Source organism: Entelurus aequoreus, linkage group LG02, assembly GCF_033978785.1.
Source record: "Entelurus aequoreus isolate RoL-2023_Sb linkage group LG02, RoL_Eaeq_v1.1, whole genome shotgun sequence".
Taxonomy (NCBI): Eukaryota; Metazoa; Chordata; class Actinopteri; order Syngnathiformes; family Syngnathidae; genus Entelurus; species Entelurus aequoreus.
In genome coordinates, this window is record NC_084732.1 from 90,778,299 (window position 1) to 90,795,961 (window position 17,663).

The 17,663-nt window shown below is 31.9% G+C and overlaps 1 protein-coding gene across 11 annotated transcripts in view; it reads right to left on the reverse strand.

Annotated features, from left to right (window-relative positions):
- Window positions 1–17,663, reverse strand: part of cdkl5 (cyclin dependent kinase like 5) — a 66,606-nt gene that overhangs the window by 11,752 nt on the left and 37,191 nt on the right. For 9 of the 11 annotated variants that reach the window (XM_062034603.1, XM_062034618.1, XM_062034614.1 and 6 more), the window contains 6 exons: window positions 16,194–17,002; window positions 13,530–13,891; window positions 13,353–13,442; window positions 5,990–6,095; window positions 4,479–4,614; window positions 1,310–1,415 (listed from right to left, as the gene is read on the reverse strand). In XM_062034603.1, the coding sequence (XP_061890587.1) occupies window positions 1,310–1,415; window positions 4,479–4,614; window positions 5,990–6,095; window positions 13,353–13,442; window positions 13,530–13,891; window positions 16,194–17,002 (1,609 nt within the window). The remainder of the gene's footprint in view (window positions 1–1,309; window positions 1,416–4,478; window positions 4,615–5,989; window positions 6,096–13,352; window positions 13,443–13,529; window positions 13,892–16,193; window positions 17,003–17,663) is intronic. The other 2 variants (XM_062034627.1, XM_062034586.1) reach the window with 1 other exon arrangement.

The window sequence follows — 17,663 nt, forward strand, 5'->3', positions numbered from 1 at the left end:
TAGTACTGATGCAACATTAATCACCTGGCAACCTACTACTGATGCAGCATTAATCACCTGGCAACCTAGTACTGATGCAGCATTAATCACCTGGCAACCTAGTACTGATGCAACTATGATGAATACAATTTGAAATACATTGAAGTCAAATTTAAAAGCAATTAGTAGCATCATTTTAAATACATTGAAGTATTACAATCATTGAAGTATTACAATCATTAAAGTATTACAATCATTGAAGTATTACAATCATTGAAGTATTACAATCCACTGTGGCTCAACAAACTTATTTGTGTTTTGCCAGTTGCCGGCCGTGGCAACAAGTTGAAGGTGTGAAAGTCAAATAAACCTTCTTACTATTTGTGTCTTCTTACTATCTGTGTCTTCTTACTATTTGTGTCATCTTACTATTTGTGTCTTCTTACTATCTGTGACTTCTTACTATTTGTGTCATCTTACTATTTGTGTCTTCTTACTATTTGTGTCTTCTTACTGTTTGTGTCTTCTTACTGTTTGTGTCTTCTTACTATTTGTGTCTTCTTACTGTTTGTGTCTTCTTACTATTTGTGTCTTCTTACTATTTGTGTCTTCTTACTATTTGTGTATTCTTACTATTCGTGTCTTCTTACTATTTGTGTCTTCTTACTATTTGTGTCTTCTTACTGTTTGTGTCTTCTTACTATTTGTGTCTTCTTACTATTTGTGTCTTCTTACTGTTTGTGTCTTCTTACTATTTGTGTCTTCTTACTATTTGTGTCTTCTTACTGTTTGTGTTTTCTTACTATTTGTGTCTTCTTACTGTTTGTGTCTTCTTACTATTTCTGTTTTCTTACTATTTGTGTCTTCTTACTGTTTGTGTCTTCTTACTATTTGTGTCTTCTTACTATTTGTGTCTTCTTACTGTTTGTGTTTTCTTACTATTTGTGTCTTCTTACTGTTTGTGTCTTCTTACTATTTCTGTTTTCTTACTATTTGTGTCTTCTTACTGTTTGTGTCTTATTACTGTTTGTGTCTTCTTACTATTTGTGTCTTCTTACTGTTTGTGTCTTCTTACTATTTGTGTCTTCTTACTATTTGTGTCTTCTTACTATTTGTGTCTTCTTACTATTTGTGTCTTCTTACTATTTGTGTCTTCTTACTGTTTGTGTTTTCTTACTATTTGTGTCTTCTTACTGTTTGTGTCTTCTTACTATTTCTGTTTTCTTACTATTTGTGTCTTCTTACTGTTTGTGTCTTATTACTGTTTGTGTCTTCTTACTATTTGTGTCTTCTTACTATTTGTGTCTTCTTACTATTTGTGTCCTCTTACTATTTGTGTCTTCTTCTTTTTCTTCTTGATGGCCCTGAAGAAACTTGATCTTCCTTTCTCCTTCACAGCCTCAGGAGGATTCATCACCATGGCTTCTGCAGACGTCCTGCAAACACATCATCTACTCATCATCACATGACACCACCGCTAATTAGGACTCTTCATCTCACTGCACTGATTCTCACACACTGGTCTCTGGAGATAATATTCTAAAAAATTATATATATATATATATATATATATATATATATATATATATATATATATATATATATATATATATATATATATATATATATATATATATATATATATATACACAGTATATATATATATATATATATATATATATATATATATATATATATATATATATATATATATATATATATATACACAGTATATATATATATATATATATATATATATATATATATATATATATATATATATATATATATACATATATATATATATACATATATATATATATATACACAGTATATATATATATATATATATATATGTATATATATACATATATATATATATATATATATATATATATATATATATACATATATATATATATATATATATATATATATATATAAAACCATATAGTGTATATACTGTATATGCATGTACATACAGTATATCCATACATGTACATATATACGTATGTATGTGTATATATATATATATATATATATGTATATATATATATATATATATATATATATATATATATATATATACAAACCCCGTTTCCATATGAGTTGGTAAATGATGTTAGATGTAAATATAAACAGAATACAATGATTTGCAAATCCTTTTCAAGCCATATTCAGTTGAATATGCTACAAAGACAACATATTTCATGTTCAAACTCATAAACTTTATTTTTTTTTGCAAATAATAATTAAGTTATAATTTGATGGCTGCAACACGTGCCAAAGTAGTTGTGAAAGGGCATGTTCACCACTGTGTTACATGGCCTTTCCTTTGAACAACACTCAGTAAAGGTTTGGGAAGTGAGGAGACACATTTTGGAAGTGGAATTCTTTCCCATTCTTGCTTGATGTACAGCTTAAGTTGTTCAACAGTCCGGGGGTCTCCCTTCTCACATTGCAGGGGCCACACATTTTCAATGTCTGGACTACAGGCAGGCCAGTCTAGTACCTGCACTCTTTTACTATGAAGCCACGTTGATGTAACACCTGGCTTGGCATTGTCTTGCTGAAATAAGCAGGGGCGTCCATGATAACAACATATGTTGCTCCAAAAGCTGTATGTACCTTTCAGCATTAATGGTGCCTTCACAGATGTGTAAGTTACCCATGTCTTGACCACTAATACACCCCCATACCATCACACATGCTGCCTTTTACACTTTCACCCTAGAACATGTCTTGACCACTAATACACCCCCATACCATCACACATGCTGACTTTTACGCTTTCACCCTAGAACATGTCTTGACCACTAATACACCCCCATACCATCACACATGCTGCCTTTTACACTTTCACCCTAGAACATGTCTTGACCACTAATACACCCCCATACCATCACACATGCTGCCTTCTACACTTTCACCCTAGAACATGTCTTGACCACTAATACACCCCCATACCATCACACATGCTGCCTTCTACACTTTCACCCTAGAACATGTCTTGACCACTAATACACCCCCATACCATCACACATGCTGCCTTCGACACTTTCACCCTAGAACATGTCTTGACCACTAATACACCCCCATACCATCACACATGCTGACTTTTACGCTTTCACCCTAGAACATGTCTTGACCACTAATACACCCCCATACCATCACACATGCTGCCTTCTACACTTTCACCCTAGAACAATCCAGATGGTTCTTTTCCTCTTTGGTCCGGAGGACACCACGTCCACAGTTTCCAAAAACAATTTGAAATGTGGACTCGTCAGACCACAGAACACTTTTCCACTTTGTATCAGTCCATCTTAGATGAGTTCAGGCCCAGCCAAGCCGGCGGCGTTTCTGGGTGTTGTTGATAAACGGTTTTCACCTTGCATAGGAGAGTTTTAACTTGCACTTACAGATGTAGCGACCAACTGTAGTTACTGACAGTGGCTTTCTGAAGTGCCCATGTGGTGATATCCTTTACACACTGATGTGGCTTGTTGATGCAGTACAGCCTGAGGGATGGAAGGTCACGGGCTTAGCTGCTTACCTGCAGTGATTTCTCCACATTCTCTTTGATGATATTACGGAGCGTAGATGGTGAAATCCCTAAATTCCTTGCAATAGCTGCTTGAGAAAGGTTGTTCTTAAACTGTTCAACAATTTGCTCAGGCATTTGTTGACAAAGTGGTGACCCTCGCCCCATCCTTGTTTGTGAATGACTGAGCATTCCATGGAATCTACTTTTATAGCCAATCATGGCACCCACCTGTTCCCAATTAGCCTGCACACCTGTGGGATGTTCCAAATAAGTGTTTGATGAGCATTCCTCAACTTTATCAGGATTTATTGCCACCTTTCACAACTTCTTTGTCACGTGTTGCTGCCATCAAATTATAAACATAATGATTATTTGCACAAAAAAAAATAAAGTTTATGAGTTTGAACATGAAATATGTTGTCTTTGTAGCATATTCAACTGAATATGGCTTGGAAAGGATTTACAAATCATTGTATTCTGTTTATATTTACATCTAACACCATTTACCAACTCATATGGAAACGGGGTTTGTACTTGTAGACAAAAGTTGGAGTCATCTTTGTGTTGTAAGTAAAAGTACATTATTATTATTAGTTGTTGCTTATGTTTACTGATGTTTAGGTCAGATGTTATTACCCTGCTAAACCTCAGTGGTCTCACTTTGGGTCAGATTGTGTCAATAAGTTCAACATTCAACTGTTCAATCTCCAGTTGACTTCAAAGACCTCCACCTTTCAATCTCCAGTTGACTTCAAAGACCTCCACCTTTCAATCTCCAGTTGACTTCAAAGACCTCCACCTTTCAATCTCCAGTTGACTTCAAAGACCTCCACCTTTCAATCTCCAGTTGACTTCAAAGACCTCCACCTTTCAATCTCCAGTTGACTTGAAAGACCTCCACCTTTCAATCTCCAGTTGACTTCAAAGACCTCCACATTTCAAAAAGTTTTACCAGTCAAAGGCAGTCTGGCGTTGGGTGTGGTTGGCCATGGAGACGGGGTTGCCGGGGACAATGGGTGCCCCCGGTCCTCGGCCCTGGCCGACACCCTCATGGAAAGACGAGGAGTTGTCTGGTCTGGGGGACGGGACTGGAGACAGACAAGGAGGGACAGGAAGTCATGAGTTAGAACTGCAGGGACACGCCAGTAGATCCGCTATGGAGGCCTGGGTTAGTCTTTGTCTGGTCATTCCGAGGGAGAAAGAGATGATGCAGTATTATGATGATGATGCAGTATTATGATGATGATGCAGTATCATGATGATGATGCAGTATTATGATGATGATGATGCAGTATTATGATGATGATGCAGTATTATGATGATGATGCAGTATTATGATGATGATGCAGTCTTATGATGATGATGCAGTATTATGATGATGATGATGCAGTATTATGATGATGATGCAGTATTATGATGATGATGCAGTATTATGATGATAATGATGCAGTATTATGATGATGATGCAGTATTATCTGCTCACTGCTGCTTGTTTGAGCACACTGACTCTTCAATGCTTCTGTCACACGCAGGATTCTTACAGGAATGAGGCAAACTTACCTACTGTATTTAATTCAAGAAAATTCCCGCGGAAATTTTGATGGGCCTGCTCTCAGTGACCTTTGACCCCGGGGTCTTTGGAAGCCGCCGTGCTTTAAAGATGGTCTGAATCCCAGACTGTACAACATGAGCTAGCCTAAAATGCTAGCATGCTTACATTCAAATGCTAACATTTAGCATGTGTGCTAACGATGGCGTGCTAACAGTTAGCATGTCTCATATATCAGGTGAATGGCTGTGGAAGTAGAGAAAAAAGTGAAAAATAAGCAAAAAAATAGTTAGCATGCTATTATTAGCTTGCTAGCATGCTAACGTTTGCATGCTAACAGTTAACAACTGATACGACTTGGGAGTAAATGGTAGCAAATTTAGCTCAAAAACTTATCAGGCTGATGTTAGCTAATGTTAGCATGCTATCAGTTAGCATGCGTCACATACCAAGTTGTATGGTTGTAGGGTAAACGGTTGCAAAAATAACCCAAAAAGCTTACCGTTTAATGTTAGCATGCTCACATTAAACATGCTAACAGTTAGCATGTTTCACATACCAAGTAATAATGTCAACTCATAAATAATCACCATTAATTACAACAGATATCAGTTTGTGATGGTTTACAAAGTGAGTTCGGAGAGGAAGTGACGCCAGAAAGACCACGCCCACACAGGAAGTGACATCACACAGTGTTCGGACCCATTTGGTCAGGTGTGAGTGACGTTTGTTGTGGACTTATCCCCTGCAAATATCTGCCTCCTGCGCTACTAATAAGCAGTATCTGAAGAAGCCGTATCGGTGGATGGCCACCAAGTATGGTGTTGGCGTTGCTGCTTCACATTTGTGACGCTAACATTTGCTTTCATGGTGAATATTATTGATGATAATAATAATAATAATAATAAAGTGACCTCTGTAGAAGCTGCCAACTCTCCTTGGCATGGACTCTGTGAAGATCATCCGGTTCTCCTTGGAGGCCACGCCCTCCTCGCCATGAGGGTCGTGATACATCGCCACCTGACACGTTCACAAAGACACACAACAACACAACTTGAAATCACCACACAATAACACAACATCAAATATCATTATATTTGTGCACAAATATTACACTCTTTTCTTAAGCAAACTGTAATTATACAAGTAATCACCTGTGATTCATCATGATTAATCACCTGTGATTAATCATGATTAATCACCTGCGATTAATCCAAATGAAAAATGTGAACAATCTGATTAAAAATAATAATCAATTGACAGCCACAAAATTATTGAACATTTATATATCCAGGGCAAAAGAGACCTAGCAAAGAGGCAGCATTCACATGTTAGAGATGTTGAAGTGTGATGATCATGTCTTCATCAGCAACAAAACACTTGACAAATGTTAACGTGTCGGAACATGAATGTTTATTGTTAACGTGCAGGCGGGTGTCGGAACATGAATGTTTAATGTTGAAGACTTGTGAGTGTAAAACACACACAGACAATGTCTGCAACTTGTGTGCATTTGAAGTTCCAGTACAATTAAAGTTCCAGTAAAATTGAAGTTCCAGTACAATTAAAGTTCCAGTACAATTAAAGTTCCAGTAAAATTGAAGTTCCAGTACAATTAAAGTTCCAGTACAAGCAGTACCCTTAGAGATAGGGTGAGAAGCTGGGAGGAGCTCAAAGTAAAGCCTCCACATGGAGAGGAGCCAGATGAGGTGGTTGGGGCATCTGGTCAGGATGCCACCCGAACGCCTCCCTAGGGAGGTGTTTAGGGCACGTCCGACCGGCAGGAGGCCACGGGGAAGACCCAGGACACGTTGGGAAGACTATGTCTCCCGGCTGGCCTGGGAACGCCTCGGGATCCCCCGGGAGGAGCTGGACCAAGTGGCTGGGGAGAGGGAAGTCTGGGCTTCCCTGCTTAGGCTGCTGCCCCCGCGACCCCACCTCGGATAAGCGGAAGAAGATGGATGGATGGATGGATGGATGGATGGATACAAGCAGTCCAAACAGAGCTCATCAGAACTGGAAGACAAGGGGTTGCCACTAGAGCACAGCCCTAAACCCCAGTGTGGGTGCCAGGTGGGCCAAGTGTCTTGCCCAAGGACACAGCGGCACTGACTTGGATGGCAGAAGCTAGAATCAAACCTGCAACCCTCAAACTTCTAGACGGCTGCATTTTCATCAGTAACACATCTCCACATATTATTATTACAATGACACTACAGTAATGATCATGTGCTTTTACTGCCATCTAGTGTCTATTTTGTACAACTACTAATAATCATTAGTAATATTAATGAATAAAAAGAGTGTGGTGTGTTTTACTGCCATCTAGTGTCTACTGTCTATAATTATTAATATAAATTAGTATTAATGAATAAAAAAAAGAGTGTAGTATCTACTGTCTGTAACTATTAATAATAATTATTAGTATTAATGAATAAACAAAGAGTGTAGTATCTAGTGTTGACTATGTATAACTATTAATAATAATTATTAGTATTAATGAATAAAAATAGTGTCGTGTGTTTTTACTGCCATCTAGTGTCTACTGTCTATAACTATTAATAATAATTATTAGTATTAATGAATAAAAAGAGTGTAGTGTGTTTTTACTGCCATCTAGTGTCTACTGTCTATAAGTATTAATATAAAAAATGAGTAGTATTAATGAATAAAAAAGAGTGTAGTATCTACTGTCTATAACTATTAATAATAATTATTAGTATTAATGAATAAAAAAAGAGTGTAGTATCTAGTGTTGACTATGTATAACTATTAATAATAATTATTAGTATTAATGAATAAAAAGAGTGTAGTGTGTTTTTACTGCCATCTAGTGTCTACTGTCTGTAACTATTAATAATAATTATTAGTATTAATGAATAAAAAAAGAGTGTAGTATCTAGTGTTGACTATGTATAACTATTAATAATAATTATTAGTATTAATGAATAAAAAGAGTGTAGTGTGTTTTTACTGCCATCTAGTGTCTACTGTCTATAACTATTAATAATAATTATTAGTATTAATGAATATAAAAAGAGTGTAGTATCTAGTGTCTACTGTCTATAACTATTAATAATTATTATTTGTATTAATGAATAAAAAGAGTGTAGTGTGTTTTTACTGCCATCTAGTGTTTACTATGTATAACTATTAATAATAATTATTAGTATTAATGAATAAAAATAGTGTTGTGTGTTTTTACTGCCATCTAGTGTCTACTGTCTATAACTATTAATAATAATTATTAGTATTAATGAATAAAAAGAGTGTAGTGTGTTTTTACTGCCATCTAGTGTCTACTGTCTATAAGTATTAATATAAAAAATTAGTAGTATTAATGAATAAAAAAGAGTGTAGTATCTACTGTCTATAACTATTAATAATAATTATTAGTATTAATGAATAAAAAAGAGTGTAGTATCTAGTGTTGACTATGTATAACTATTAATAATAATTATTAGTATTAATGAATAAAAATAGTGTTGTGTGTTTTCACTGTCATCTAGTGTCTACTGTCTGTAACTATTAATAATAATTATTAGTATTAATGAATAAAAAGAGTGTAGTGTGTTTTTACTGCCATCTAGTGTCTACTGTCTATAATTATTAATATAAATTAGTAGTATTAATGAATAAAAAAGAGTGTAGTATCTAGTGTTGACTATGTATAACTATTAATAATAATAATTAGTATTAATGAATAAAAATAGTGTTGTGTGTTTTCACTGCCATCTAGTGTCTACTGTCTGTAACTATTAATAATAATTATTAGTATTAATGAATAAAAAAAGAGTTTAGTGTGTTTTTACTGCCATCTAGTGTCTACTGTCTATAACTATTAATAATAATTATTAGTATTAATGAATAAAAAGAGTGTAGTGTGTTTTTACTGCCACCTAGTGTCTACTGTCTATAAGTATTAATATAAAAAATTAGTAGTATTAATGAATAAAAAAGAGTGTAGTATCTACTGTCTATAACTATTAATAATAATTATTAGTATTAATGAATAAAAAAAGAGTGTAGTATCTAGTGTTGACTATGTATAACTATTAATAATAATTATTAGTATTAATGAATAAAAATAGTGTTGTATGTTTTTACTGCCATCTAGTGTCTACTGTCTGTAACTATTAATAATAATTATTAGTATTAATGAATAAAAAAAGAGTGTGTGTTTTTACTGCCATCTAGTGTCTACTGTCTATAATTATTAATATAAATTAGTAGTATTAATGAACAAAAAAGAGTGTATAGCATCTAGTGTCTATAACTATTAATAATAATTATTAGTATTAATGAATAAAAAAAGACTGTAGTATCTAGTGTTGACTATGTATAACTATTAATAATAATTATTAGTATTAATGAATAAAAATAGTGTTGTGTGTTTTTACTGCCATCTAGTGTCTACTGTCTGTAACTATTAATAATAATTATTAGTATTAATGAATAAAAAGAGTGTAGTGTGTTTTTACTGCCACCTAGTGTCTACTGTCTATAATTATTCATATAAATTAGTAGTATTAATGAATAAAAAAGAGTGTAGTATCTAGTGTTGACTATGTATAACTATTAATAATAATAATTAGTATTAATGAATAAAAATAGTGTTGTGTGTTTTCACTGCCATCTAGTGTCTACTGTCTGTAACTATTAATAATAATTATTAGTATTAATTAATAAAAAAATAGTTTAGTGTGTTTTTACTGCCATCTAGTGTTTACTGTCTATAACTATTAATAATAATTATTAGTATTAATGAATAAAAAGAGTGTAGTGTGTTTTTACTGCCACCTAGTGTCTACTGTCTATAAGTATTAATATAAAAATTAGTAGTATTAATGAATAAAAAAGAGTGTAGTATCTACTGTCTATAACTATTAATAATAATTATTAGTATTAATGAATAAAAAAGAGTGTAGTATCTAGTGTTGACTATGTATAACTATTAATAATAATTATTAGTATTAATGAATAAAAATAGTGTTGTGTGTTTTCACTGTCATCTAGTGTCTACTGTCTGTAACTATTAATAATAATTATTAGTATTAATGAATAAAAAGAGTGTACTGTGTTTTTACTGCCATCTAGTGTCTACTGTCTATAATTATTAATATAAATTAGTAGTATTAATGAATAAAAAAGAGTGTAGTATCTAGTGTTGACTATGTATAACTATTAATAATAATAATTAGTATTAATGAATAAAAATAGTGTTGTGTGTTTTCACTGCCATCTAGTGTCTACTGTCTGTAACTATTAATAATAATTATTAGTATTAATGAATAAAAAAAGAGTGTGTGTTTTTACTGCCATCTAGTGTCTACTGTCTATAATTATTAATATAAATTAGTAGTATTAATGAACAAAAAAGAGTGTATAGCATCTAGTGTCTATAACTATTAATAATAATTATTAGTATTAATGAATAAAAAAAGACTGTAGTATCTAGTGTTGACTATGTATAACTATTAATAATAATTATTAGTATTAATGAATAAAAATAGTGTTGTGTGTTTTTACTGCCATCTAGTGTCTACTGTCTGTAACTATTAATAATAATTATTAGTATTAATGAATAAAAAGAGTGTAGTGTGTTTTTACTGCCACCTAGTGTCTACTGTCTATAATTATTAATATAAATTAGTAGTATTAATGAATAAAAAAGAGTGTAGTATCTAGTGTTGACTATGTATAACTATTAATAATAATAATTAGTATTAATGAATAAAAATAGTGTTGTGTGTTTTCACTGCCATCTAGTGTCTACTGTCTGTAACTATTAATAATAATTATTAGTATTAATTAATAAAAAAATAGTTTAGTGTGTTTTTACTGCCATCTAGTGTTTACTGTCTATAACTATTAATAATAATTATTAGTATTAATGAATAAAAAGAGTGTAGTGTGTTTTTACTGCCACCTAGTGTCTACTGTCTATAAGTATTAATATAAAAAATTAGTAGTATTAATGAATAAAAAAGAGTGTAGTATCTACTGTCTATAACTATTAATAATAATTATTAGTATTAATGAATAAAAAAGAGTGTAGTATCTAGTGTTGACTATGTATAACTATTAATAATAATTATTAGTATTAATGAATAAAAATAGTGTTGTGTGTTTTCACTGTCATCTAGTGTCTACTGTCTGTAACTATTAATAATAATTATTAGTATTAATGAATAAAAAGAGTGTAGTGTGTTTTTACTGCCATCTAGTGTCTACTGTCTATAATTATTAATATAAATTAGTAGTATTAATGAATAAAAAAGAGTGTAGTATCTAGTGTTGACTATGTATAACTATTAATAATAATAATTAGTATTAATGAATAAAAATAGTGTTGTGTGTTTTCACTGCCATCTAGTGTCTACTGTCTGTAACTATTAATAATAATTATTAGTATTAATGAATAAAAAAAGAGTTTAGTGTGTTTTTACTGCCATCTAGTGTCTACTGTCTATAACTATTAATAATAATTATTAGTATTAATGAATAAAAAGAGTGTAGTGTGTTTTTACTGCCACCTAGTGTCTACTGTCTATAAGTATTAATATAAAAAATTAGTAGTATTAATGAATAAAAAAGAGTGTAGTATCTACTGTCTATAACTATTAATAATAATTATTAGTATTAATGAATAAAAAAAGAGTGTAGTATCTAGTGTTGACTATGTATAACTATTAATAATAATTATTAGTATTAATGAATAAAAATAGTGTTGTATGTTTTTACTGCCATCTAGTGTCTACTGTCTGTAACTATTAATAATAATTATTAGTATTAATGAATAAAAAAAGAGTGTGTGTTTTTACTGCCATCTAGTGTCTACTGTCTATAATTATTAATATAAATTAGTAGTATTAATGAACAAAAAAGAGTGTATAGCATCTAGTGTCTATAACTATTAATAATAATTATTAGTATTAATGAATAAAAAAAGAGTGTAGTATCTAGTGTTGACTATGTATAACTATTAATAATAATTATTAGTATTAATGAATAAAAATAGTGTTGTGTGTTTTTACTGCCATCTAGTGTCTACTGTCTGTAACTATTAATAATAATTATTAGTATTAATGAATAAAAAGAGTGTAGTGTGTTTTTACTGCCACCTAGTGTCTACTGTCTATAATTATTAATATAAATTAGTAGTATTAATGAATAAAAAAGAGTGTAGTATCTAGTGTTGACTATGTATAACTATTAATAATAATAATTAGTATTAATGAATAAAAATAGTGTTGTGTGTTTTCACTGCCATCTAGTGTCTACTGTCTGTAACTATTAATAATAATTATTAGTATTAATTAATAAAAAAATAGTTTAGTGTGTTTTTACTGCCATCTAGTGTTTACTGTCTATAACTATTAATAATAATTATTAGTATTAATGAATAAAAAGAGTGTAGTGTGTTTTTACTGCCACCTAGTGTCTACTGTCTATAAGTATTAATATAAAAAATTAGTAGTATTAATGAATAAAAAAGAGTGTAGTATCTACTGTCTATAACTATTAATAATAATTATTAGTATTAATGAATAAAAAAAGAGTGTAATATCTAGTGTTGACTATGTATAACTATTAATAATAATTATTAGTATTAATGAATAAAAATAGTGTTGTGTGTTTTTACTGCCATCTAGTGTCTACTGTCTGTAACTATTAATAATAATTATTAGTATTAATGAATAAAAAAAGAGTGTGTGTTTTTACTGCCATCTAGTGTCTACTGTCTATAACTATTAATAATAATTATTAGTATTAATGAATAAAAAGAGTGTAGTGTGTTTTTACTGCCATCTAGTGTCTACTGTCTATAACTATTAATAATAATTATTAGTATTAATGAATAAAAAGAGTGTAGTGTGTTTTTACTGCCACCTAGTGTCTACTGTCTATAAGTATTAATATAAAAAATTAGTAGTATTAATGAATAAAAAAGAGTGTAGTATCTACTGTCTATAACTATTAATAATAATTATTAGTATTAATGAATAAAAAAAGAGTGTAGTATCTAGTGTTGACTATGTATAACTATTAATAATAATTATTAGTATTAATGAATAAAAATAGTGTTTTGTGTTTTTACTGCCATCTAGTATCTACTGTCTATTATTATTAATAATAATTATCAGTAATAATTATTTTTAAAAAGAGTGTAGTGTGTTTTTACTGCCACGTAGTGTGTACTTTCTATAACTATTAATAATACTTATTAGTATGAATGAAAAAGATGTTGCAAAAAGAGACATTTGGAAGTCAAACCTCGTGTTTGGACCTCTGAGCGTGGAAGGCAGCGGTGGAGTCCAAGATGGCGGCACACGGGTGGTTCAGGTCTTTAGGGGACAACTCGCCCTGCGGAGGAGACGGACACAAGATGGCGGCGGTGAGTGGGCCAAGATGGCGGGGGGGGGGGGGTGTGACTCCCCCTGTTTCACTCACCCTGGTGTCACTCACCCTGGTGTCACTGCAGTCCTCGCGGGAGGAGCTCCCCGAGTGGGTGGTGCGGTGCTGCAGCTGTGGGGACAGAAGCTGCAGACTACTGGCTCGTGTCGGGACCGCCTGCCCCGGGGGGGGCAAGCCCGCCATATTGGATTGTACGCCGTGAGGCCGGTGGCGCTCTCTCCTCACGTACATGGAGTGGCGCTGCGGGCGCTGCTGGGAGGAGAAGGGCGAGGTGTAGCCCAGCCCGTAATGGTAGGACTCGTGTGGGGAAGGAAGGGTGCGAGTGCACGACACCCCCACACCACCTCCTGGGCCTGGTCCTGGTCCTGGGTCCAGCAGCTCTGCAGCCTTGGACTCGTCTGTGGGTCAGAACCAGCATCTCTCAGGCACTTGTCGACTACTGAGCTAAATGCCAATGTACTTGTAGCTCCAAGTAAAATAACATATATATATATATATATATACACATATATATATATATATATATATATATATATATATATATATATATATATATATATATATATATATATATATATATATATATATATATATATATATATATAAACAAATATATATATATATATATATATATATATATATATATATATATATATATATATATATATATATATATATATATATATATATATATATATATATATATATATATATATATATATATATATATAAACAAATATATATATATATATATATATATATATATATATATATAAACAAATATATATATATATATATATATATATATATATATATATATATATATATATATATATATATATATATATATATATATATATATATATGCTAAACACACAACATAGGAAAACAATTCCCCCAAAGATATTTCAAAGTGGAATATTTGTGTTTGTTTTCTCATTAGATTTGATCTGTTTCCGCTTTTATTCCACTTCTTAAGTGTTTTTAGAATGATCTTCTTATTTTTAGTTTTTTTAGTAATAGTATTTTTAAAATAAACTTGTGTTTTTTAGTAATAGTATTTTTTAGAACGAACTTAAGGTTTTTTTTAGTAAAGGTATTTTTAGAATGAACTTAAGTTAATTTTTTAGAATTAATTTAAGTTTATTTTTTAGAATTAACTTAAGTTTGTAAGTCATAGTATTTTTTAGTAATAGCATTTTTAGAATGAACTTAAGTTTTTTTGGTAAAAGTATTTTTAGAATGAACTTACATTTTTTTAGTAATAGTATTTTTAGAATAAAGTTATGTTTTTTTAGTAATAGTATTGTTAGAATGAACTCAAGTTTTTTTAGTAATAGTATTTTTAGAATAAACTTAGGTTTTTTTAGTAATAGTATTGTTAGAATGAACTCAAGTTTTTTTAGTAATAGTATTTTTAGAATAAACTTATGTTTTTTTAGTAATAGCATTTTTAGAATGAAATTATGTTTTTTTTAGTAAAATTATTTTTAGAATGAACTTGTGTTTTTTTTAGTAATAATATTTTTAAAATGAGCTTCTCAAGTTTTCTTAGTAATAGTATTTTTTAAATTAACTTCTTATGTTTTTTAGTGAAAGTATTTTAAGAATGAACTTTTTTTTGGTAAAAGTATTTTTAGAATAAACTTATGTTTTTTTATTAATAATACTTTTAAATGAGCTTCTTAAGTTTTCTTAGTAATAGTATTTTTTTATTAACTTGTTATGTTTTTTTAGTGAAAGTATTTTTAGAATTAACTTAAGTTTTTTTTAGTAAAATATTTTTAGAATGAACTTATGGTTTATTAGTAATAGTATTTTTAAAATGAACTTCTTATGTTTTTTAGTGAAATTATTTTAAGAATGAACTGAACTGTTTTTTATCAAAAGTATTTTTAGAACGAACTCAAGTATTTTTAATACAATTATTTTTAGAATGAACTTAAGTTTTTTTTATTAAAAGAATTTTTAGTATTAACTTAAGTATTTTTAGTAAAAGTATTTTTAGAATGACATTTTTTTTAGTAAAATTATTTTTAGAATTAACTTGTTTTTTTTTTAGTAATAATATTTTTAAAATGAGCTTCTCAAGTTTTCTTAGTAATAGTATTTTTTAAATTAACTTCTTATGTTTTTTAGTGAAAGTATTTTAAGAATTAACTTTTTTTTGGTAAAAATATTTTTATAATAAACTTATGTTTTTTTTAGTAATAATATTTTTAAAGGAGCTTCTTAAGTTTTCTTAGTAATAGTATTTTTTTAATTAACTTGTTATGTTTTTTTAGTGAAAGTATTTTTAGAATAAACTTAAGTTTTTTTTAGTAAAAGTATTTTTAGAATGAACTTATGGTTTTTTAGTAATATAATTTTTTAAATGAACCTCTTATGTTTTTTAGTGTAATTATTTTAAGAATGAACTGAATTTTTTTTAATCAAAAATATTTTTAGAACAAACTTAAGTATTTTTAATAAAATTATTTTTAGAATGAACTTAAGGTTTTTTTTTTAATTAAAAGTATTTTTAGTATTAACTTAAGTATTTTTAGTAAAAGTATTTTTAGAATGAATTTAAGTTTAAAAAAAAAAAGAAAAGTATATTTAGAATGAACTTAAGTTTTTTTAGTAAAATAATTTTTAGAATGAGGTCGTTACAAAATGGCCTCTCTTAGGTTGAAGTGATTAAAAGGTAAAGTTCCTCACCTGGAGCCAAAGATTTATGTCTGGGTTTGTGTCTGGAGGAGGAGTCCAGCGTGCTGCTCTCCAGGCGGACGTTTCCGGCGCCGCGGGAGGCGGGGCTATGTCCCGAGTGCTCGGCGTGGCGTGGCGAGGGACTGCCAGGAAGTCCCGGCGCTCCCGAGGGGGCGTTGAGGTCGAGGCAGCTGGCGGGGAAGAAGCGAGCGCTCGGTGCGACCGCGGTGTTGGTGTTGGTGTTGGCGTTGGCGTTGGCGTCGTCGTGGTGCGGGCGGCCATCGCTGAGGTTGCCCACAGACTTGGCGTCGCTCAAAGCGCCGTGGCTCTTGGACAAGCTCAGATAGGAGGCGGAGCTTTTGGACGAGGACGACATGGATCCATGGGCGGAGTCGGCCATGTTGTGGGAGTGTCGGCCATGTTGTTTCTCTCCAGCTGACTGCAGGGTGTTGGAGGTGTGCCGCCCACCTTGTTGTTGTTGTTGTTGTTGTTGAGCGCGAGAAGAGGCGGGGGTCTTGTACTTTGCTCCGTGGCCTGGTTCCGACAACTTGGCCGACGGTCCCGGACTGAAGTCGAACTCCGTCTGGTTGACCACTTCTTTGGGGCTGAGCAGGTTGTTGTTGGTCAGGTCTTTGCTGGAGCGGTTGAGGGTCTGGGACAGGTACTGGGTCTTGGGGTAGAGGGTCGGACTCAGACTGGACGGGGCTTTGTTGCCGTTGACAAAACTCTCGTTGCCAAGGTGATGGAGGTCTCCGTGCCGAGGGAGGCTGGAACATTCTTTGCTGCTGGAGCGACGCTGGCTGGACGTCTTGTTGTGACTCCTGGTGACACACACACACACACACACACACACACACACACACACACACACACACACACACACACACACACACACACACACACACACACACACACACACACACACACACACACACACACACACACACACGCATGCATAGAAACAGCAATCAGTGTGTTCCCAGGTGCAGCCCACACCTATCAGTTGATGGTTTGCGTAAAGGCTAACTTGTTATTTTCCTTTGTAAACTCTGCCTACTGAGCCTATGGTGCTGTTAAGTTATTGTGGCTCAATTTGCCTTCATTTTTTTTATGTTAATGTATTATTATTTAATATATATTATTGTTTTAGTTGCTTAAGAGATATTCCTGGCTCTGAATTTGCTCATTGCTATTTTTATGTTTTTGTGCATTATTTGTTGCCGTTATCATTAAAGGAACAGGTTACTCATCAGTTACTCAGTACTTGAGTAGTTTTTTCACAACATGCTTTTTACTTTTACTCAAGTAACTATTTGGATGACTACTCCTTACTTTTACTTGAGTAATAAATCTCTAAAGTAACAGTACTCTTACTTGAGTACAATTTCTGGCTACTCTGCCCACAAAGACCTGCACATTATGGTTTTCTTCATTTTTCTTTTGGCATAAAATGCATAAAAGCCTGCAGGCAACTGCATTTAT